This window comes from Ammospiza caudacuta, chromosome 5 (assembly GCF_027887145.1).
Source record: "Ammospiza caudacuta isolate bAmmCau1 chromosome 5, bAmmCau1.pri, whole genome shotgun sequence".
Taxonomy (NCBI): domain Eukaryota; kingdom Metazoa; phylum Chordata; class Aves; order Passeriformes; family Passerellidae; genus Ammospiza; species Ammospiza caudacuta.
The window spans coordinates 10,023,719-10,046,496 of NC_080597.1; the positions used below are offsets into that span (position 1 = coordinate 10,023,719).

The window sequence follows — 22,778 nt, forward strand, 5'->3', positions numbered from 1 at the left end:
AACACCAAAAAAGTTTCTTAGTCAAAATCTGCTTAGTCCAGCATGACATTTTTTCCCACGAAATGTCTTACCAAGAAGTTACTTTGGCAAGGCAGGTGGTTTTCCAGGAAGTTCAGCAGGGAACAGTGGCCAATTTCCTGGTGCTTTGTCTTGAATAGCAGCATGGTCCCCTGAAGCACTAGCTAAGAGGCACACAGCCAATGGATATGTGGTTTCTATCACTGACATTAAGAGATTAGCTAAATTTCAGCTGGCCCTATTTGCTTTCCAGATAAGGCAGAAAACCCCAAACCAAACAAAAACAGCCAACAACAACAACCAGCCCCACACAACAACAATGCAACAGTAGTGTGCAGAAACATTTATATTTGCTTCCAGGGTAATAAATACATTTCAAATACATGTCAAATGAAAAACTGAAGTTTACTTTTCTTTCTACATTCTTAGCAAGCATATTTGACTATGTTATATTTGTAGCAGAGAAAGGTCCACTTTCAGTAAGAAAACAAAAACACAGTAATTAGGTACTAATAAACATTTCTAGCCATTAGCTCTTTGGTATAATGCAACCTGACATAACAGACATCAAAACACAAATTAATTATTTCAGCTTTTACATGGTAGCAGTCTAAGCCATCATCAAATTTCCAGAATTTCAGCTCTTTTGTGAATCCAGATTCACAACCATGATGCATCACACAAGAATCCCTCTTACTTATGTAGATTAGTTACTCTTCTTAAATTGCCTTAACCAGACGTAAGGCTTGATAAACAACTCAAATGGACATCACTTTTTCTGTGAACTTTGCCATATTGATCCACCAAAAGAAACTAATCTCTTCTAAAAACATACAAAGAAACAAATTAGGTATGACAAAGAAATGTTTTAGTTCTAAACAGATGGGATTAGAAGGATTATAGAAAAGGTTACACTTTGATGTGAGTCATTTTAAAAGCATGAACTCATCAGCCATTGAAGTAGTTTCCATTCAACCTGTAAAATATATAAAGTGTGCCATTCCAGAAATGGAAAACACAATTATTTACCACTGGGAAAGATTTCTTAGAATTTGAGAAGTGCCAAACCTTTACGCAAGCATTAAATGACTAAAAAATGTGCATCTCATCATATCTCCTAATTCTCTCCCTTCTCTCTCTTTTTTCTCAAGGTTTTCTACTCTCAGTTTCAAAGTCTCTGCAAGAGGTAGAAGATGAAGATATGTTTCTTGCTGCATTAAATCTAGGAAAAACTCTACAAAATGGAGATAAAAGTATGAACAGAGGAGCTATACCTTTGCTGAAGTACTACAAGACTGAAGACAGCAGTGTTTTCAATGATAAGAATGCTGGAAACACGAAGGTTTTGGTGAGTTCAGTTTTAAATTTTGGCTTAATTCAAATATTGAAATTCATTTACACCCCTTTAGAAAACAAGTGCAACAATTTAAATCAATAACCAGGTAAATATATTAACATACCAGTTCAACATAACATAGTCAAGAAAAAAAAGTTCAACTCTATATACCTAATGCCAAGATTCTAAATGTGTAACTCAGACAGTTGAATTAAATCTGATTTTCACAGACAGTAGCCAAAACTTGGAGGATGGGGGTTGTGGGGGGTAAGAAGAAACTGATATTTATATTTGATGATGTCCCTATATGCAGCAACAGGTTTTTAACTTTGCCAAACATGGGACTCGTTATTTAATTATGTTCATTACACCATTTTGGCCAAGGATGCAATACAGGTCATAACTATTAACGTATGATTTTGAAACATAAAATAACTGCCCTGATGGAATATAAAGAACAAAATGTGATACAATTGACTTTAAATAAAGATAAACCTCTTGTCTTCCCACAAAACAGGACAGAGGTTCCAGGCATGATTTCTTCAATCATGTTATGCCAATCAACTTAGGTAGAAAGCAACTACCTTATCCTGCACTGAAGGGAGCCATGGCTTTTCCAGCTGACACTGAAATTCAAAATATTGAGTCAATACAGGAAAGAGAGACCACAGATGAAGAAAATTCAGCTAAATTACCTATTGGAAGAAGAGATTTTGACAGTAAATATATTTTATTTTTACACAGAAAGTTATTTCATTTTGGTAAAGTACACTACAATGTCAATATAGCAATTTGTTATATGTTCATTTAGAGACTACATGACTGTTATGATTCGGTGCACAGGGGAGGGAGCATTTGTTAAATTAATATTTCCAGAAGCCATAAGAATTCTGGTTCTTTGATGATTTAAATTTTCAAGCTCTTTTTCTCTCCTGTAGTCCTCAGGTGTATGCTGGGAAGAGTCTATCGACCTTGTTGGCAAGTGTGAAAACTACTGATCTCCACCACCTTCTCTGAAGATTAAACATTTTATTCTCAATTTAATGTAATTTGAAGTTACTGAGTGTTAGTGTAACTGTACATACACATCCAAACTTAATTTCCCATTGCATTGTAGAGGGATACATAATTCATTACCAAAAATAACAGTGTAATCATTAACAATGTACTGTTATTAAAAAATAAAATACTTCAGCATGATCCAGGCTTCTAAGTAATTGTCTACTATAATACACAAGATACTTTCAATTATTTACATATGAAAGGAAGTAATTCATAAATTTCACCTGTTTTCTTGCATAATTTTACATCTGCCAATATACATGTATGTGAAAACAAAAACTTAGAGTTGAAAAAAGCGAGTTAATTTTGCCTGACCAGCAATCAACTTATTCTTACTTGCACTTTTGGTCTGTTTTCTTTTTCCACCAATTTTGCTGTCCAATTCCTTCTTAGAGCTGCTTGAAGTCTTCAGTCTTTTAGTATTTTTTTGCAAAGATGGTTCACTTTCCTTGTCACAGATTATTTTGTCATTATTCAGATCCATCTGTTCATTCTCAGAGTTCTTGTTCCTTGGCTGACAACTCAGCTTTCCCATTTCTGTATAACTTCTAGTCTGGTGAACACTTTCAGAAATAGTTCCAAGCCCTGGTACATCAAGACATGAATTTGGACCTTCTGTCATGTAAGAATATCAAAAACATATGTGATGAAATAAAAAGTTACCTGGGAACACACATCCTTTTTCTATAAGGACTGCCATGTTATTTTTTTTAATAAAAAATAATGTATTACCAATAAAACAAAGCTATGCTTGTCATTGCTATTAAATTTGCTATGTGCTCATAAGAGCATTGCCAATTTAAAATTACATTGCTCAAAAACATGTAAGAACTAACTTAGGGAAGTGGATTTATAACTTTAAGATATTGGAAGAGAGGGTTAAAGGGCATAAAAATTTTATATATTATATAGTTTGTAGTGCAGTAAAACAAATTTTCCCCCCTTTAATGGCAAAAATATAAATTGCACTTGGCTTACTTTTGTAGAATAAGAACAGATATGTCATATATGCAATATATATCACTTTTTACTGCAAGATAGCATCAACATACTCTTCAAACATTTATAATTTCAAAGCATTGGCACTACAATTTTATTGCAAAAAGATTTAACTGGCATATGAGACACAGAGAACAATGAGACATTTTTGTTCCTTTTCTTGAAAATATTTGAGTTATGCTAAAGGCTTTTTGGATAGCATTTAAAGTATTACCCATCACACATTTATTTATTGAATCCTACCACAGCTTACCTGTGGGCTTTCCAGCTTTTAAATGTTGCTTTGGTACAGAATGTTTGCAGGTTGGAATTGCACGGGAATGCTGGCCACTCATTTCACTCAAATCATTTTTATATGTACAGGCAAACTGGGACTTAATTGAAGATTGCTTCATCTGCAAATACCAATCTGCTATTAGCTTCTATAATTTAAAAAAGTAAAAGACAACACCAGCAAGACTTGTATAATAATGAGCTTTACCATTCTTTTCACATAAAATACCAGAACAATGGATATGCTTACATTAAAAATGAAAATTAGATATTAATTTAAAAAGCATAAGGGCTTTCAAGAATAATAATTTATTATTCTATTAAAAGTACTAAAATAATTCAAAACTATGTTTCAGCACCTTCAGAAAGGTACACATTAATTCTTAGATCTTCAAACAAAGCCACTTCACCACTGAATGCCAATGTCTAACTCCTCATTTGCCAAAACATGCCCATTTAGCTCAAGTCTCAGGTAAAATTTCCTCAGCTTATTCTTAAGTTACAGTTTCACATCAGCTAAGAATTTTGGGTCAAGCATTGTACTTTCTGTACAATTGACAATAAATGTTATAGGTTCTGCAAGACAAACTCTGCCCTCACTTCCATTTCAAAGTGCACTGGATTATAGGAATTATATTGAAAGACATAGCACAAAGCAGATATCTACAATATAAGTGGATTTTTAGCTAATAATTCCATCACAACAGCACAGGCAAATTTAAATCAATTTGAGCCGAACAGGTGCTTCAGTAAAAGCATCAGAGAAAAGAACAAGTAATAAGCACTGTTACAAAATAAATATTAATACATAAATAGATAGCAGGAGTGATTTGTTGAATAAGAGGTTTACAGACACTTTTCTGATTAAAAGGTTTGCATTATGCAAGTCTACTTTTCCTCTTAGCACAAGCAAGATTAAACCTGCAGTTCAGATTTGACCCTTAGAGATATACTTTTCTTCTAATTTAAATTCTCAGATTTAGATAGAAGGAAAGAGAATAATGTTCCCAGAAACACCCTTTCCCAGAGGACATTATCCACAAAATTCAGTCACAATTGATGCCACTTTGATGAGATCCTGCTTTCCTACATACAGGGTAACAGACTAGAGCTTATCACTGAGATGCAGCCTAGATATCTCTTCATGGTACTGCTGTTGGCCAAGTGAATACACTGAGCATTTGGAAAAAAATGCCTCATTCATTTACAGAAACAAGTTATTCTTTCTGGTTCAATACACCTGGACATAGATAGTTTTAATTTAATCCTCAGTATTCCCTTCAAGAGTCAAAAATACCAAGTTTTCCCTGTTGTCTATCACTCCCAAACTGCAATTTGTTTGGGCCAGATAACAGACTGGGAAAGAAAAGGAGATTTAACAGGGCAAGCTAGCAAGACTGACTCTCAAAAACTCAAATATCTTCCTAGTGTTAATCTACTTTGTACTTTAAAATATTTACCAGAAAATAAGACTACATACAGAGATATTTACAAGGTTCGTATGCTTCAAGATTATGCCTCAGCTCACTGACTGTAAGTAGAATTATAGAATTGGAAGGGACCCACAAGAACCATCAAGTCCAGCTCCTGGCCCTGCACAGGACACCCCAAGAATCACACCACATGCCAGAGAGCATTGTCCAAACACTTCTTGAATTCTGTCAGGCTTGGTAGTGCAACCATTACCCTAGGCAGCCTGTTCCAGCGCCCAATCAACATTCAGGTGAACATCTTTTTCCTAATATCCAACCTAAACTCCTCAAAAAGCTTCATGCCATTCCTTTGTGTCCTATTGTTGGCCATCTGAGAGTAGAGATCAGAGTCTGCACCTCCTTTTCCTCTTGTGAGGAAGCTCTAGACTGTCTATGTCACTATATTCTTTTCAGAAAGTGTTTTGAAGGATAGAGCACCTGTCTAATTTAAATTTAGTGAACATCATATTGTACAATTATAATATTAAGGAGATACAGGACTTGCATTTCCTTTCAGCTCCAGGTTACTGTAATATTAATGAAAAATATTTTCCAGTACTTGATATGTTTTTGAAAAACTTCATTTTAATCCTTTACAAATTCCTCAATTCTGAATTACTGTTCAGTAAATGACACACATCAAAAATTATGCAACTTCAATGGCTTTCTGTCACATTCATATTGCAAGAGGCAAATAAACTACAATTTTGCAAAGTTGATTAATCTATAATAAATACAGCATGAAGAACAGAAAATTTGAGCAAGAAAGTCTGACAGTTACCATTCTATAACCAGCAATTATTTTTTTACAAACAACAGCATTTCTTTTTACCACTCCCATCTTTCACTTCACTAATTCAGTTTGTAGGGATAAAATATGTGCAGTCAACAGACAGAAGTCAAGCTCAAACACTGAAAAACTCACAACATAAACCCATCTGTGTTTCAACTTCACTGAAGCTTGAAATATGTCTATTGCATCACATACCAGTCAGGCATTTGCAAACAGGACACACAAAGCTCTACCAAATCAGACTGGATGTTAGAACTAATCTAGAGGGTGCATACAGAGTGTAAGACACCTTTGTTGAAGCAGTCAAACTTCTCAACCAGTCTAGGAACATAGATTCAGTAGTATAAAGAACTGTGCTACAGTTCCATACTGTATTACATTGGTTGAAGTAGCAATAAGCACATTTTAACAGCCTGAAGGCAGCACAAAGGAACACAAGTCTAGCATTGAATTACAAAGTAGAGCTTCACTGGAATGTTTTTAAGAACAAAGATCAACCTAAAATTTACTTGAAGCACACAATGCAACCTGTCAACAGCTTGAAAAAGCTCATAGAAAAAAATCTTTTTAAGTTCTTTTATATTAAATTCCCTAAAAATCACTACTTTAAGAGCACCACTCCAACGACCCACTGCTCTGGGAGAGAAAAAATGTTGGGAGATCAGTCTGCTGCACACAAATGGCACACAATGAACTCAGCCTTACTATTCCCTCTCCTCTTCACAAGCAAGTCAGATGTTGCTCTTATCCCCATAAAAAGAAAAGTTCTGCTGCACTTCAGAAGAAAAGGTTCACTGTTACCCTTCTTCAGCTGGGACAAAGTAGGATAGAATTTACAACTGTTTCAGCACAGATAGGCCAATTAGAAGTCCTAATAAGCAGATAAAGCAGTACATTCTCCCACCTTAACATCTGTACCTAGAGAAAGCTTTCAGTTGTTCAAGATGCCCATATAAAACATTTGCTTTTATGTGAAATATTAATGGTGCATGCTCTATTTATTTCTAAATGTTACATTATAATCTGTTCCAGATCTCCTTCCAGCATCTGCATACAGACAGTACTGCCAATATTTAGTCACTAAGAATGTTGAGATTTGGTTTTTATGCACTGGAATGGCATAATAGAATTTGAAAACCTACATCAGTAACAACAAACACATGTTTTTATTTTCTAGCCAAACAACTAGAGTGCTGTTTGGAAGGGAAAAAGAGATGAAAAGAAAATTTATTTTCTCCATCCTTACCCTTGTCCTCTGAGAAAAAAAATATTCAAGGTAAGTTGAAAGAGGAAGTTGAAAAAGGGAAAGGAGTAAAAAAGGAGAAGTAACAAAATAATAAATTATATCTTTGCCAAACAAAGGTATATTATTAAAAAATATCCTGGATATCTCAGGTAGTAGAAAGCTTTTATTGTTCTGCAATAATCAATTTATTTTTTTTAGCACGATATTGTACCAGCCTTTTGCTATCCCAAAATAACCTGCTACTGTTTTGAGAACATAAACCCCAAATCACCTCATTATTGGCTTTCAAACAAAACTCACAGCTATGGATACTAAACAAAGTAGTTTAGGGGTCTTGTAGAAATGAAAATGGTATTTTCTACACAAATGTGGTTTATCAACTGACATCAAGTCTTTCCTCAGATTGTGTGCTGAACATGTAACCTTTTCATGCTATTTACTTCCCTCCTCTACTAAGCTACCAATCAACTTTGGTGTTCTCCATAATTATATTGCACTAAGGAAACAGACATTTCTTGCAACAATAGATAAGACTACTACGTGAAGATTGTTTTCTCTATTACTATGACTCTTCTGCTCACAATTGCAGTGGGCATACAGGAAAACTCTTGATAACTTCCTGTTAATAGTTTTCCAAGTCACAGTTTATTTGTACTGGAGTCACAAATAGGCAAAACAATTCTCTCAAGTAACAGCATTTAGAGAACTAAGCTATGAAAAATAACAGCAGTGCATGAAGCTAGATATTAAGTCATTTTATAGAGACATGAAAAAGTCACATGAGAAAGGCAAACCAAGATTTTTGCTTTTTTCTTGGAAGGATTTCTATACACAGTAAAATTACAATGAACTTCAAGCATGCCAAGATTTGTTAGAGTTCTTAAGCCACAAATTCTTCTTAAAACTAGATCTGCAGCTATGTTCCCAACTGGAGGGAAATAGTGCCTCATATAGGAAAGGTTGTCTCCGGTTACATTAAGAAAAAAAACCACAGCAAACTACTGAAAGTCCTTGCAGCTGTTTCAGGGTAAGTCTGCTAACAGTGCAGCAGGCTTTCTAAAACAATATATCAAAAGGCCAAAACAATCTTAACTTTGCAAAAAAAGATCTGTTACACTCTCATATATTGCATGCTTACAGCCTAATAACTTTGATTCTTCAGTTTTCAGTTCTGAAGTTCTCAGTTCCACTCAATCCCATTAGTTCAGGAACCGATTTCACCTACAACTTGAAGGTCTCAATATTTTGCAGTGCAGAACACAGATGAAAATCTTATTATGCAACTTTTTTTGTCCTAAGTTGCTCCTGAGGCTAAACAAAGCAGGTTATTGTAACAGCCTGTTCATTCCCCTCTCACACCACTAAGCAAAGCTTTAATAACCCATTGATATCTACAAAATAACTAGTCAACAACAGGGTTTCTACTCATTTCACATAAGCAGAAATATGAGTCAAAAAAGCAGACATAAGGCTGGATGAATCCTTTTCAGATAAAACAATTCTCTCCTTTCCAATTAAGCTGCTTGTGTATTTCAATAAAGCAGACAAGTGACATAACAAGGACAGCTGACAAGAGACATAACTCAATACATGTTCCACAGACCTTTCTGAATTAAAGACTCCTTCTACAAAACACCATTCACCAGAAGACACTTCACTTAAACAACAGATAAACTAGAAACTAAATCGGCTCCCAAAGGAAAAACCAAGTTTCATATTCTTATTCTTACCTACTTCTGCGAGAGGAAATGAAACAATGCAACATGCTTGTTCCCCAGACTTCTTTCTCATCAAGCAATAAGAGCAACAGCTTTGCTTCCCAACAAATGCCAATATAGTTGGGTGATATTTCTGTGTTTCTTCCAGTATTTAATGAGGATTGAAAGACGAAAAATATTTCTTTGTCATTCACTGTTGCCAGGAATTTGTTTTGGCACAGTGGAAACATCCACAAGATTTATTTTATTTCTGAACACCAATTCCAGTTCATAGCTACCTGTTTATTTTATCCACTGTCCTTATTTTTAGATACTAAAACACATAGTGATGATGTGCCCTAGGTCTAAATATTATCAATCTGCATTCCTCCATATAATTCCACAGAAGTTGAGAACTCAGACCCTCTTAAGGAAAGAGGGGAAAACAAATTTTTACCTCTTGCTTCTTTAAAATTTTATTTTTAATTAAGGTATTTCTCTTTTTTCTTTCTAAATTTGCCTAAACTTCTTCATTTAGATATAGGGACTGAGCATACAACCAAACTAAACACCACTACTGTATTTTTCTTCCCTTCTCAAATATCATGGAAAAGACAACTTTTATGGGATAAGTCCTAATGAGACATCCTAAACTTATAATGTAGACTAACCACCTAACACCTATCAGAGGCAGCATGGTAAAAAGGCACTTAGGACAGTCTTTTGGAACTAAGGTTACCATCACATATATGGCAAAAGAAACTTTCTGAAGGATCACAGATATTGAGACGAAACATCATATTGCTACTCCCTTACTTCAAAAAAATCTCGTATCTCCTGAATCAATGACTAACACTATGCATAACAAAATTTATAACTTTGAATTTTACAAGCAACCTGTACACATTTCAAGATGTCTGCATGGAATAATAATGAAGACTGACACTGTAAGAAGGCAGTAAATGTTATTCCAGCGCTTGAAATCTACAGCTATGGAGAAGGAATTCTCTGTGCTATGTGCTGTACAGTAACGACGGAGCAAAATTTATTTCTACCAAGAGACATTACAATCCTAGACAAGAAATATGGGGATTCACAGCAAAAGGAACTGAAATTAGTCACTGTAATGGGCATTTATCTCAACAAAAAGCACTACTAAGATGTGGGGAGAGGTTGATTTAAAGGTACGGAAAAAGGTTTGAAAGGAGTATAATGAGTTCTGCAGATATGTATAGGAAATCTCTTCAGCCATAAGAAACTGTATAAAAGCTAAAAGGGTTCAGCTGAAAATTAACAAATGAACAACAAAGACTGGTACTGCAGGGTGAATGTAAGCAAGGACAGAGCAAAGCAACAAATCAAATAATGAGTGGATTCAGACAGGCTAAAACAAGTAGCTTATATGTACTACAATTTAAAGGAACAGACTGAGATGGAAACAACAGGAGGGCATCTAATCACTTTGATAACAATCTTTTGAACAGTAATCTCAGTGAAGGAACACGGGCTAAAGTTGCAACTATCAAGTCTAAGAAAAACATAGAGCAGCACATCAAAAAGTAAAATGAACACCTAGTGAATTATACTTGAGTAGATATAGAAAAAATATTCCAGAAATGCCATGGAGTGAAAATAAAGCATGTAGAATATCTTCTTCAGTGTTACAAAAATACACCAGGAAAGACAGACCTACCACCTCAAGATCAAGAGCTGGGTATCCACAGGATAGTGTAGAATTAACAGAAGATACCAATTTTGACAAGAGGGACACTTAGGTCACTCAATCTGCAAATTGGTGACAGTTGAAGTTTTGTTTGTAGATATATGTAGCCACAAAGAAGGTACAGAAAGAGAAAAGAAGAGAAAGATACGGACTTAGAATACAGAGAAGTAGAAACATACAAAAGAAACTGTAGAAGTTGAGACGTAGAGAGAAAAAAATAAAATGAAATATCAACATTTTAAGAAAGAAGTAGGATTTGATATGAGAGGGTGGAAATCAAAATGGATGGCAGAGAAGTGAATATTAGTTATAGAAGTCATTAGTTGATCAGCAACAACCATTTCAGTTGACTCATTTTTGCTTGTTTCTGTCAAAAACACGTCAAACCAGCAAATGTCTCAAATGTGACAGGTAATTACTTTTAGATAATTTTTGCACTTTGATATTGAACACAACTGTTCATGTATCCAATTACAAAGGTTTCATTAGGATAAGATAATTAAGTATTTCAACATTTTATACAAACATCATGATATTTTTGCTATTTGATGAGTACAGCTGCAATTTAAATGTGTTGTTTACATTAAATAAAGCAGACTTTTTTTTCATAATTTGCCTATAAATTTTAAACTAAATTTCACCCCAATTAGTGCATGTATCCAAAATGCAAATCCAAAATCATCATTGACCCAATCCACAGAAAAAGACTCAGAATCAAGTTGGAGCATATTTGAAATGCATGGTGAAAATACCAATAGTACTTTTCATTTTGATGTCTTTCTACTTCTTAGACATGCACTATTGTTCAAGTTTATCTAATATCCATGAAAGATATTTTTCCATTGTGCTGTTCTAAAACCAGTACTGATGGCTTAGAACACCTCTTCCTAACATGCTAATTAGATTTGTGTTTTTACATATCAGGACTAAATCTGTAAAAATATTATGCCATTACTTTTATTTAGCTTTCTCTTGAAATACTGCAGAAGACAAGCTCTGCCTCCATCCATAGTCCCAACACTCAAGTTTGCCAATTTTAAGGAAAAATACTTTGTAAAATGCAGCGCATTGAAAGACAGCAATTTTCAGAAACATTGTTCTTTTGAATAGAGCCCCTCACAATATCAGTGTGCTCCTGTAAAGTTCCTTTTCATCTACAAAAGCAAACATTAGCATCTTTATTTTATTGTTCACAAAGCAATGTTATAGAAATGTCCTCAGATTGGTACAAATAAAAAGCATCCAAAGGAAAAAAGCAATGAAACCATCACTATTACACTATTTCATCAGAACTAAAATCAGGTGCCTGTATTCAGTTTAATCTCTGTTTTCAGATAGCTTGGTTTATTTCTGTGGTCCTGGAATACACAGATAGGTAAATGAAGAGAGATGAATTCAGTACATGTTTACTGAGAAATCTTCATTAGGAAGTACTTTTTAGTTTAAAGCCTCTCTCTTCTGGAGTTTTAGGTATTTCTATTCATATTACAATACTGCTCTAGTTGGGCCATTTCTACAGGCTCATCACAATTACATTTATTTAGCTATGGGATCAAAATCTCAGATACCTGATTGAATTGTAACACTGCTACTGTTATTTTATCACTATTATTACAATGCCTCTATATTTGCATAGCAATTCCTACAGAGTACCTTAATTACTTTTTCATCCATAGATTTCAGAATACGTTGTCTGAGAGGTTTTGGAGAAGAGCCACTGGATCGTGCTGGAGATCTATATTAAAAAGAGAAGTATTTAGGATATGTAAAAGCAATTCATTAATAAAAACTGTTGCCATACAAAGTTCCTCAGAAACAGAAAGACAAATACCTTTACTCTCCAAGCTTTATCTTATTTTCTACTTTCTTAAGGAACAACATACACTGTGACAACTCAAAAGAGCACAAAGAAACCAAACCTACAGTTCCAATTTCTGGTACTCATTTTGCAGTGTGTTTCCAATATTGTAGTTCTGCAGACACAATATTATTATTATTATTTGTAATTCTAGTGATGATCATCTAAGCCACCATTCTTCTTCCACTCTCCTGAATAGCATCTGGTTAACATTCAATATAGTTTTTCACATATTTCACACAAAATGTTTCCACTCTCTTACACATCATTATGTAAGTAGTTATATACATCAAGGAAAAAACTTGATGCCTATAATGAAAAAAATTAATGATGCATATAAAGGGGATTTTTTTGGTCTTGAAATAGTAACTAATCTATGCATTTGTAAGTAATTACTTCTGTTTAAGTTCATGGCAGATCAATGTGCATATAAGGACAGGTCCTTCAACAATAATTCATTGATTATTTAGCTCATTTTATCCAATTTTCCATAAATAAAATAAAGAACAATATAAGCCAAATTTTAGTTATTTCTAGCTGTCTCTGGTGCAAAATTTCTGCCATCCTTGCAATGGTTCTCCTATCTTAATTGCCAAAATACGTAGCTTCAAAATAGCCTCATCATGTTACTGTCAACACTATTGTTCTGGTTCATGAATCCTCTTTGTAACCAATAATTCTTTGTAACCAAATTCTCAGCATCCTGTTTTGTCAACAGCTAATGATTCCTCAGGACCTATGACCAAATCAATCATCCTGTTTCTTCAGCGCATGGACAGGTGAGTTTCCTGGTCAGTGCCCACAGAAATGGGTTTTTGGGTGTCCTTCATAGAGTTTGTGCAGCCCAGAAATGCACTATATCAAAAAAATCCATGTTACAAAAGTATCTAGAAAATACTAATGAAGATTCAGAAAACTTTTGAAAATTCAAAACTGTTCTAAAATTGCTTTCCCTTTACACCTAATCTCACAGCAGACTGCACGTTGGTTATTTGCTTCGTGTAAGTAACATCAATGCTTTGTTAGACTCAGATCCTTAAAAAAAGCACAAACAAAGTAGCACAACAAAAGAAACCTCCTAATACTTACCTGAAGAGCGTCAAAACAGAGGTGATGCCACACAAATTTAAGTTTTCATTGTCACACAACAGGTCTGCTTTGTTCTGGGTAGGAGGACTGACAGCTTCTTCATCCAGAAGAACTAGCAAGACTTTTATAGTATCTCTGCCACAATAAGCAGTGCCATGATTTATGGAATACAATTTTGGCTGAAAGTAAACAAAAAAGGAACATAAAACAGCAAAGTTCATCAAGCCAGACCAATAGCTCAGCTCCAAAATCAATCTACATCAGCACAAGGCGTGAGAATCCCCTCCTTCCCTTTTACAGTAAGTGGAATTTATGCAGAATTACTCCATGGGAAAATTTTTCTCATCCCAAGTAGTTAGTGAAGTTTAGATCACTGACAGCTACATGTATGCACTTATGAGTAAGTCACACAAAAATATATAAATCTATGCTGAAACTGTGCAGCAGAAATGAACCTCCTATTTTCTGGTACACAAACACATCCTGGTGAAGTCCAACCACTCTGACTAACAATCTGCTAAAGCAGTTGGTTAAAAGTGAGATTTCCATCAAGATTTGGCAACAGAGGTACGTGGCACAATTTCCTGTTGTTTGGGTGAATTCCCCATAATTTTCCACTAGAATAAAGAATTCTTTACAGAAAAAACCAATCCGCATCTGGAAGTGCTCAATGCAACAGTCAGCAGTACAGATGGAGAAATCCATAGCCACTGTGGGACTTAAAATATCTTGAAAGTTGCTATATTTTTCTTTAAAGGTACTAGGAATTCCACAGAGAAATTTAGGGCTTAATGCACAGTGGTAGTTATTTAAAAACTATATGCTCTCTTACTCACTAATACACAGAAACATTGAATACTCTGACTTTATTCTGAAGGGCAAGACAAGCAATGAACTGCATTTATCTCATCAGTTAACTGCTTTTAAACACAGTCTTGAAAAGATCAAATTCTATTTTTCTCTCTATTTGATTACATCAATTAGTGTATGTAGCTTTCAAGAAACCATAGCAACACATGTCAGTCAGCTACTATAAGTTATAATCAATAGCTAGAAATAGCAATTACAGAAATGGATGTTACTTGGCTTTACAGAATTGGCCTATTTCAGTACCATTTAATTTCCTCAAAATGTATTCTGAACCCCTTCAGTGATTACATCACCATAACAGATTTTTATTAAATGTCACGTGTGCCATTGTGAATTTGTCTGAATGAAAGAAGTACAAACATGGCATCATCTTGACTGATGATATACAAAGAAAAAAAAATCTTTAGAAATAAATTTCAGAAATCTCAAGTACTACAACACCGGAGGCTCACTCTATACTAACCATGGACAAAAGTCCAAGGCAAAATAAGAATTCTAGGTAAGACAACAAAAAGATCTCAGTAAGACAAAAAAAAAATCATGCTTATAAATGAGTCTAATCATGAATCAAATTATTTTTTTTAAATAACATAGTTACAGCCAGATTCCAGTAGTAATTTTCTTAGGAAGAAATAAATAATAATTCCCATTAATCACTCGTGCAGTCTTCAACAAAAAATAGTTCTTCCTGCTGCATAAAATAATAAGATCTCCTGGAGCTCTAGATTCTTATAAACCAGGTACTTGGAGGAAAACTGAGCAATGATGGAAGAAAACTGCCACTGCCAGGAGAAATGCAAATATTTTTCTAACAAAGTTACACTTTTCAGGTACATTTTATGAGGAAGCAGCTTTACCAGGAGCTAGTGGAGGCATAATTTTCACTTCTACACTTAAGATCGTATTTTAAATTTGCACTCAAAGAAATTATTTAATCTCTTGCATAAGAAAAAAAGCCCAACATCCTATCAAACCAACTTAAACTGAATATAGATAATTTTTTCTGAAAAACTATAGCATCGGGGGGCTTTCTTATTAAGTGAAATCAAAACAAAACCCCCAAGTTCTATGTAAGAGTCAGAACAAAGCCTTAATCTTTGCTGTCCAGAGATCTTAATAGAACAATACAGATGTTCTAATACCTAATAGAGTTTAAATTACTTTGGAAAACTTATTGGACTTTCTAAATTTTGCTTTCTCTTTTCATTACAAAAGGTAACCTGCCCCTCCATATGTTTAGTAACATCCACACCAAGTGGTTCCTCCACACCAAGTTCCACTAAAATATGCCATTTGGTATCACTATCTTAGCATTTGTCTAAGCTCCCTTTTTCACTCCTCAGCTCTCTGAATGACATGCTTAAGGACAATTGTTAAAACAGAAATTCGTCACAATTTTCACAGACTTCACTTAAATCAACAAAAAGAACTCCCCACACCAAAATAACAAACACGATGCTGACAAAGGCAAACAATTTACACACATGCTACCCCTCATCCCTCCACAATTACAAAAAAATAAGTCTCCCCACAGTTATTCTGTTCTCTACCAATGTTCAATCCACATTTGCCCATTACCTCTCTCAACTATTGTCCTTATTTCTAATTCCTCAGGCCCCACAAAGGACTGCGCTGGCTGACCCTGGTTAGCTGCCAGTGCTCACCAAGCTGCTCTACCCTTCCTCCTCCTAAACAGAATAGGAAGTGAAAAAATCTTGAAAACATCCAATGGAAGTAAGATGAGGCCAGATTGTTCACTTACAAATCATAAACAAAAGAGATTTGACTTTATGAAATTCATTTATTGACATTTAATCATAATGGGATCCCTTTCTTCTTCCCTTCTTCTGCATGCTCAACTTTTCTAACTCCTTCCCTCAAATGGCACAGGGGGATGGATGGGGAATGAGGATTGCAGCCAGTTCCTAACACTTTGTCCCTTCTGCTGCTTCTTCCTTACACTCTTCCTCTTGTCCTCATCATGGAATACCTCCCTGGGGATTCAGCCCTTCATGAACTTCTCCACTGCAGGCCCTCCCCACATCATCAGGATACAACCATCTTTGCCATCTTCTGCCTCTACAAGGATACTGCTAAACATTCCTACAGAGTCATCAGACTATGAATTTCTGGAGAACAGTAACAAATAAATATTTTGGAAAAGCAATGGTGAATTTCTCTGAAGAATGAAGTTATAATAAAATGCTTTTACCTGGCTTATAATGATCTACATGATTTTTTAAAATTTCATTGGTAACACAAGTAGCTAAATAAAGACAGACCTGCTGATAGTTATAATTTTCTCATATGGGAAAGAGAAACAAATAGAAGGACATGAAAGAGAAACACAGCAATACACTGAATAAATATTCATAGCAAAGAGGAAAATGAGGATGAAATATATATCCAACATACTCAGAGGAAACACGCATTTAAACCAGATTAACTAGCCAATAGGGTCTGGCTGGTTTTACCTGTCTTAAAAAAGAAAAAGGATACTGAAGGTTTGATTAAAATTTGTTAAAAATCTTTTGCTACCATGGCATAAATCCAATGACGTCACAAAACAAAGCATCCTAACAATTCTAAACACATTGAAGGTGTCTATAATTTTTTTCTAATTTGCTAGAAAAACAAATGACATTAGATACCTTATACATCAATTATATAAAATAAAATAATTAAAGTTGGTTGATTTTTTCATCACAAAAAGATTATAATCTAAAACTGAGTAGATTCACAGTACATGAACCACAAACAGAAATCTTGTATTATGCCCTCAACACCTGACTTACAGAACTTAAAATATCCTGATTCCTTCCATGAAAACAAAGTCATTAATAGTTTCATTACTGTCTTGAAACACTAAATGAGAAAAGCTTACACATCATTGTTGGGGCTTTAATTCCCTTCCCACTCCACATTCTACCATGCTTTAGATTTCTTACCTATTTAACCTGACCTTGAAGGCCTTACCCTTTGAAATACCTGATGCTAATTAAAAACTGTGTATTTTAATAAAAAATTACTGATATATGTTCTCCCATCTTAATTCTACTTTCATGAGGTTCTTTTGTTTGGAAATTTGTTATGGATTTACTGCTTTGAAATTAATGGCAAATCTGACACTTCTTAGTATCTGAATTTATCATAACTGCACAACCAAATTAAGCTTTGAAGAGTATTTTACTTGCAATTTTAAGGTAAGAAATTTAGTTTATGTAAATCAGTTCTTTGATATCCACAGTGTAATCCTCAAGTGTAAGTCTTTCAACAACAGTGTAGAGGAAATGACTACTTTTATACAGTTAAGAAAAAGATTACACTCTATAGATAGTCTTTTAAAAATGTAAAAGAAACAAAACAGGCAAAAGATTTTTGCTTTCTTATAAAGCTAAACAGCAAAAAGAACAAAAGAAGTCCCATTACCCGAGCTGGACTGACTCCAGTAGTGCTAGCAGTTGAGGTCTCCTGCTGTGAATCGATAATATTTTTAATCTTCAAATCCAAGTCTTGTACAGCTTCCTCTACTGCCTGACAGAAAGGATCCCCATTGCTTCGGCCTTTTATCAAATGCATCTTCACTGTTGACAGAATTCGCCCCCCTGCAATTCTGAAAATAGGCACAGGGTCATCTCCACATTAATCTTGGCAACACTTGAGTACACCTATTAATGCTGAACATTGCCAGCCTTCCCTACTCATCAGAGAGAGCAGCTTTGATCTTTCAAATCAAACAGCACCATAGATGTATTGTTTAACACAATAGTTTGCTAAAAAAAATAATTATAAGGTAATGAGTTTAGCATTTAGTAATACTCTGAGCTGCAATACAAAACTAATGATCCTCCTTAGAGGTTCAAAGAAAAGTACTTTCTTTAAACCTGTATGTACAGTTTTGCTCAAACTGTTAAGTGTAAACAAAATTTTTCACTGAAATATGCATTCCTGTTTAATATCCCATTAGATTTGAGTTTCTGTGCTTTGTGAAGGTGCTTCAAAATCCCAATCTTCTTTCAGTTTTATTTAAATAGACAGTGATTAGACCACATGAACTTCCCTATTAGCTCTAAAGGCACACTCCATTAATCTCTTTCTTCAGCACATGTGTCTGACCACTTTAATTAGGATTTTGTGAAAAAGAGAATAAGCTCCTTGAGTTAAAAGCTTAACAATTTTTTTCCAGTACCTAAACAAAACACTATGTATGTTCTACCATTGCTTTGTCTTGGGTAAAGAAAATAAAGCATTACAAGAACCACTCAGCTCTCCTATATAATAATGCATCTCTTCCCCAAAGTTTTTTTTTTTTTCCTAAATAAGGTTTGCAGTTCACATCAAAGCAGAAATGAGCTGTTATTGGCACCTACAGTAGACTTTTTAGCACATTTGTGTACATTAGTACATTCATGATGCTGCAAACGACAGTTCTGTCAATACCCCAAAGCAACAGCTTCATTACTTCAGGTCATATAGCCAAGAGTGTTATGACCTCAGTTTTCAACTTCCTTCATCCTTATTGGTTTCCTTCATGTTCCTGCCAGCTTCCCCTAAGATGTAACCTTGCAGCTGTAAATGAAGATATATTTTTTACACATTAAATTCTGAAGATAAACTTTAGAACTCCAGTTGGGAGAACCTTCATCAAATGAAACTCTTCATGTTTAAATTCATATAAAATACAAAATAATTGGGCAGAACTAGATAAAAATAGGAATTGAGTCAGAGGAAAAATAGTTTGTTTATATTGTTTCCGCTTAAAATACATGGAGGGAACTGGGCCAGAGATCTTACTGTTTTGGCTTATTCTGGCTGGAAAAGACTCCTCTAAATAACTTGAAAAACCTGACATTAACATGAAACTTTAGGGGGGAATTGTTGTTGGGTTTTGTTAAACAGGAAAAAAACAAATATTTCCACACAATTCTCAACTTCAACTTTTACCGACTAAAGATTATACAATTCACATTAGATTTGCAGGCTTCATTAAACAGAAAAACTTATGCTTTGAAGAAATTTAAGCACTGTGTATGTACTTGGCCAGAAGAAAAATCACCATGTCCAGTCTCTCTGTAGGCATGTCAAGACCCATCCAGATCTTGGAAACAACAGTTTAAAAAATATAAAAAAATCTATTGTACCACTTCCCCAAACCCCACAATTCAACCACAAAAGAATTAAAAGTTCAAAGGGAGGGAAAAAAATGCACTGCGAGTTGTCAAGAGGTAAGGGGAGAGAAATGTTGAAGAACAGTTCTGTTTCAGAGATGCATATAGGAACTGCAGCCAAGTCTCCTGATGATTCTTGCCAGACTGATCTGTTTTCCTCAATCCTAAACTTATATTTTCCAAAATCATATCCTCAAATGAGAAAAGTATTGTATTAAATGAGAACTAAACTTAGAACTTCAAGACAAATAAGCAGGTGAAGGGATTGACTTAAATTCCCTGTTAAAATCTGATTCAGTTATTTCTGTCTACAGATATGTTGAACTTATTTGTAAATAAGCAATAAATTTATCATTTCCACACATTTATACCCATATGTATCCTGGAAGAAAAAAATATTATTAAACAACTATTATACAACAGTTAATTAACATAAGCCTGCCCTTAATTTAAATGCTTTGCTCTGCATGTAACTCAATTACAGATTCTTAGATTTTCAATGGGAAAAAATAAACAGAAAATATTTTTGTGAAAGGTTATTTTTTTGCCTCTATTGCCCAATGCCAACTAAAGATATTGGCTAGTGGAAACAAAGTTCATTTTATCTCTTCTTCTCCCCATATTCCTTCTTTTCCAGGAAAGAGCTCCAGTCTCCTATCAGATATACAGAGTACTAACTGGAGCAAGAAAAAGTTTATTTATACTTCAACTAGAATTTATATCAACAGGCCAAGACATAAAAGGCTGATTCAATGTGTGTGGATTAGCACTGAAATGTCATGCCACAGATTATGCCAATTTACACCAGAACACAAGTTGTGTTGTGTCATTAGACACATATATCTTTATAGATATATATTCATATAGATATAACTGTAAAATGCTGAATCTAGTTATTAGATCCATTTCTAGTGAGGTTCAAAAAGATTAAAAGCATGATAAAAGGACAATGTGGTAAAAAAGCACCTGGGGTGTTTGGGATTTTGTTTATTTTACAAAGATAACACCCTATTATAGATTGCTCTGTTATTACTCTTTCATAGATTTATATTACTCAGAAGATCAGTTGAACTTGAATGAACTTTAAAATACCTGATGTTGCACTAAAATATATTTACAGGAATAAAATAAAGTTGGAAACATTATCGACTTTGCAAATCCTAAACAGCTAGAAGGACCACAAAGGTTTGTTTTAAATATGGAATTACATGGGCATGCCTTAGGATAATTTTTACAGCAGAAAATGAACTTTTATTCTTTTTCATTCTGAAAGAGAAGCAAAAAAACTATTTGAATTCAGGAATGAACTTGATATATTAAACAAAGCAATGCCATTTGCCTAAGGCAATTGGGAAGACCTTATCCCTTCTAGTCAGCGCTCCTGCTAAAAGGTTTTCTGTGATGTTCCACTCAGATCACAGGTTACTGAGATAAGCTACTCTAGGATAAAGTGCTTCACTATCATCCCATCCACAGTCTAAACTGATGGAGGACTCTCATCAAATCCAGTCATCAGTTGCCACTATGACAGAGATTGTAAAAGAAAACTTTTTTAAGAGCTAGTAATATGATTCTGTTCAGTCACATGCAACATTTCTTTGTTCAAAAGGTACAAACTGAAAGAAAACTCAACCAGAAAACCAAATTCTTTTTCTATGATAGAAATAACCAAAGGAAATTGATCAGTGTTATTATAAATGGAAGAAAAACCCAAACACTTTAGAAACACCCACCTTCCACCATCCAACAGAATGTTTAAACACAGATGCCTGAAGTCAGTAGTACAGAGGCAATTGTCACATGAATGGATCCAGTCAAGTCCAAATGTGACCATAAGCATGAAAATTCACAACACAGTTGATTTAAGATCAACTGACAGAAGGAGTGGCTTACCTTCTTCAGCTTTTTGAGCACTAAAAGAATAGACAGCTCAAGCAGAATTCACCTGTCTCATAGCTAGAGAAAAACAATTGTCTACATATAGACAAAATGAATCATATGTTAAAAATCCATTATTTGCACCAGGCCTTCTAAAGAGCTTAAAAAAAATAGTGCAATGTAAAAACTCCATTTGTTACACAGGCACTGGCAAATCTGATCTTGTGTCACCAGTTCCTTCTACTAAAAAAATTGACAGATCTTGTGCCCCCCTGAACCCTTTTTGCCTTACATCATCTCAGTCCCAACCTTACCTTTTTCTATCTCATTTTTCTTATCAAACCATCTTTCCTTATGTAGAAGTAGCTAATTTATGAGAAACTAATAGCACACTTTGTCTGTTTTGTTCCTACTGAGCTTGTCATATAAACAAGCTCCTCTGCTGACCAAAAATCTAAATTACAATGGCAAGAGCTCTCCCTCCAGAACTCAGGACTTGGTGTGAAAAGTTACAATGCAGAAACACTTTTATTTATTTTCTGAAAATACATCTTTTTTTGATAAGACTAAAATAGCAAAAACATGGATAAAAAATGTTGAGGATATGGACAATATTCAAAACCTGATAAAAAGCAGAGTCCTGAAGTCTATTCCAAGAACAGAAAAGAATATTTCAAAATTCTATTTTACTAAGGTCAACATTGTCATTCATTCATTTCAACTTCAACACAGGTAAAAAATAGATGACAAATATACAGCAATCTGACTTAGGCAGTGGGAACAAGTGTCTTAAAAGAAATCACAAACACCCAGTAATCACAGGGTGGGAGGAGATCACAGCCTTTTTTCCTTGTTATGGACTTAAAAGATTCTTTAGAACTTGACAACCGCTCAGTTCTCCAATTTTTTAATTTAGAGCTATAGAAAGAGAGCAGCAGTAATTCCATTCTCAAACACAAAACAGCAAGATGTCAACTAGAGCTCCATTTACCTGGGTAGAAGAATGAGACAAAATGTGTCTAGGAAGAAATACTATACAAATGTTTCTAAAGGAGCACTAACTGTACTTTTAAAGCAAATCTAAAGGCTTATTTCTTGTAAGCATAAGGTTTTAAAAATTAGTAGTTCATGTTCATTTAGATTTCAAAATTTCAACAATAAAATCCTATCACAGATATGATTTTATGTTAAACAACATAAAATCATAGATTTTAAATGTATCTGTAAAGGAAAAAACTATATCAAAACACTCACAGTACTTAAAAATTCTACCTGCAGCAATGCATGTATTAATCT

General features: G+C 34.4%; 2 protein-coding genes across 5 annotated transcripts in view; one reads left to right on the forward strand and one right to left on the reverse strand.

Moving 5' to 3' along the window:
* The first annotated feature begins 1,114 nt into the window (after positions 1 to 1,114).
* PMCH (pro-melanin concentrating hormone) lies at positions 1,115 to 2,342 on the forward strand. Its single transcript, XM_058805233.1, has 3 exons — positions 1,115 to 1,366; positions 1,872 to 2,073; positions 2,293 to 2,342. The coding sequence occupies exons 1-3, from the start codon at positions 1,115 to 1,117 to the stop codon at positions 2,340 to 2,342; spliced, it is 504 nt and encodes a 167-aa protein (XP_058661216.1).
* PARPBP (PARP1 binding protein) overlaps positions 2,066 to 22,778 on the reverse strand; it is a 37,848-nt gene continuing 17,135 nt past the window's right edge. Inside the window, exons 7-11 of one of the 4 annotated variants that reach the window (XM_058804613.1) lie at positions 17,866 to 18,049; positions 13,567 to 13,745; positions 12,273 to 12,354; positions 3,669 to 3,810; positions 2,066 to 3,001 (exon numbers count right to left, since the gene is read on the reverse strand). In XM_058804613.1, coding sequence (XP_058660596.1) covers positions 2,697 to 3,001; positions 3,669 to 3,810; positions 12,273 to 12,354; positions 13,567 to 13,745; positions 17,866 to 18,049 — 892 coding nt within the window. In that variant the 3' untranslated portion in view covers positions 2,066 to 2,696. Of the gene's footprint in view, positions 3,032 to 3,668; positions 3,838 to 12,272; positions 12,355 to 13,566; positions 13,746 to 17,865; positions 18,050 to 22,778 lie in introns of all 4 variants that reach the window. The other 3 variants (XM_058804611.1, XM_058804612.1, XM_058804609.1) reach the window with 3 other exon arrangements.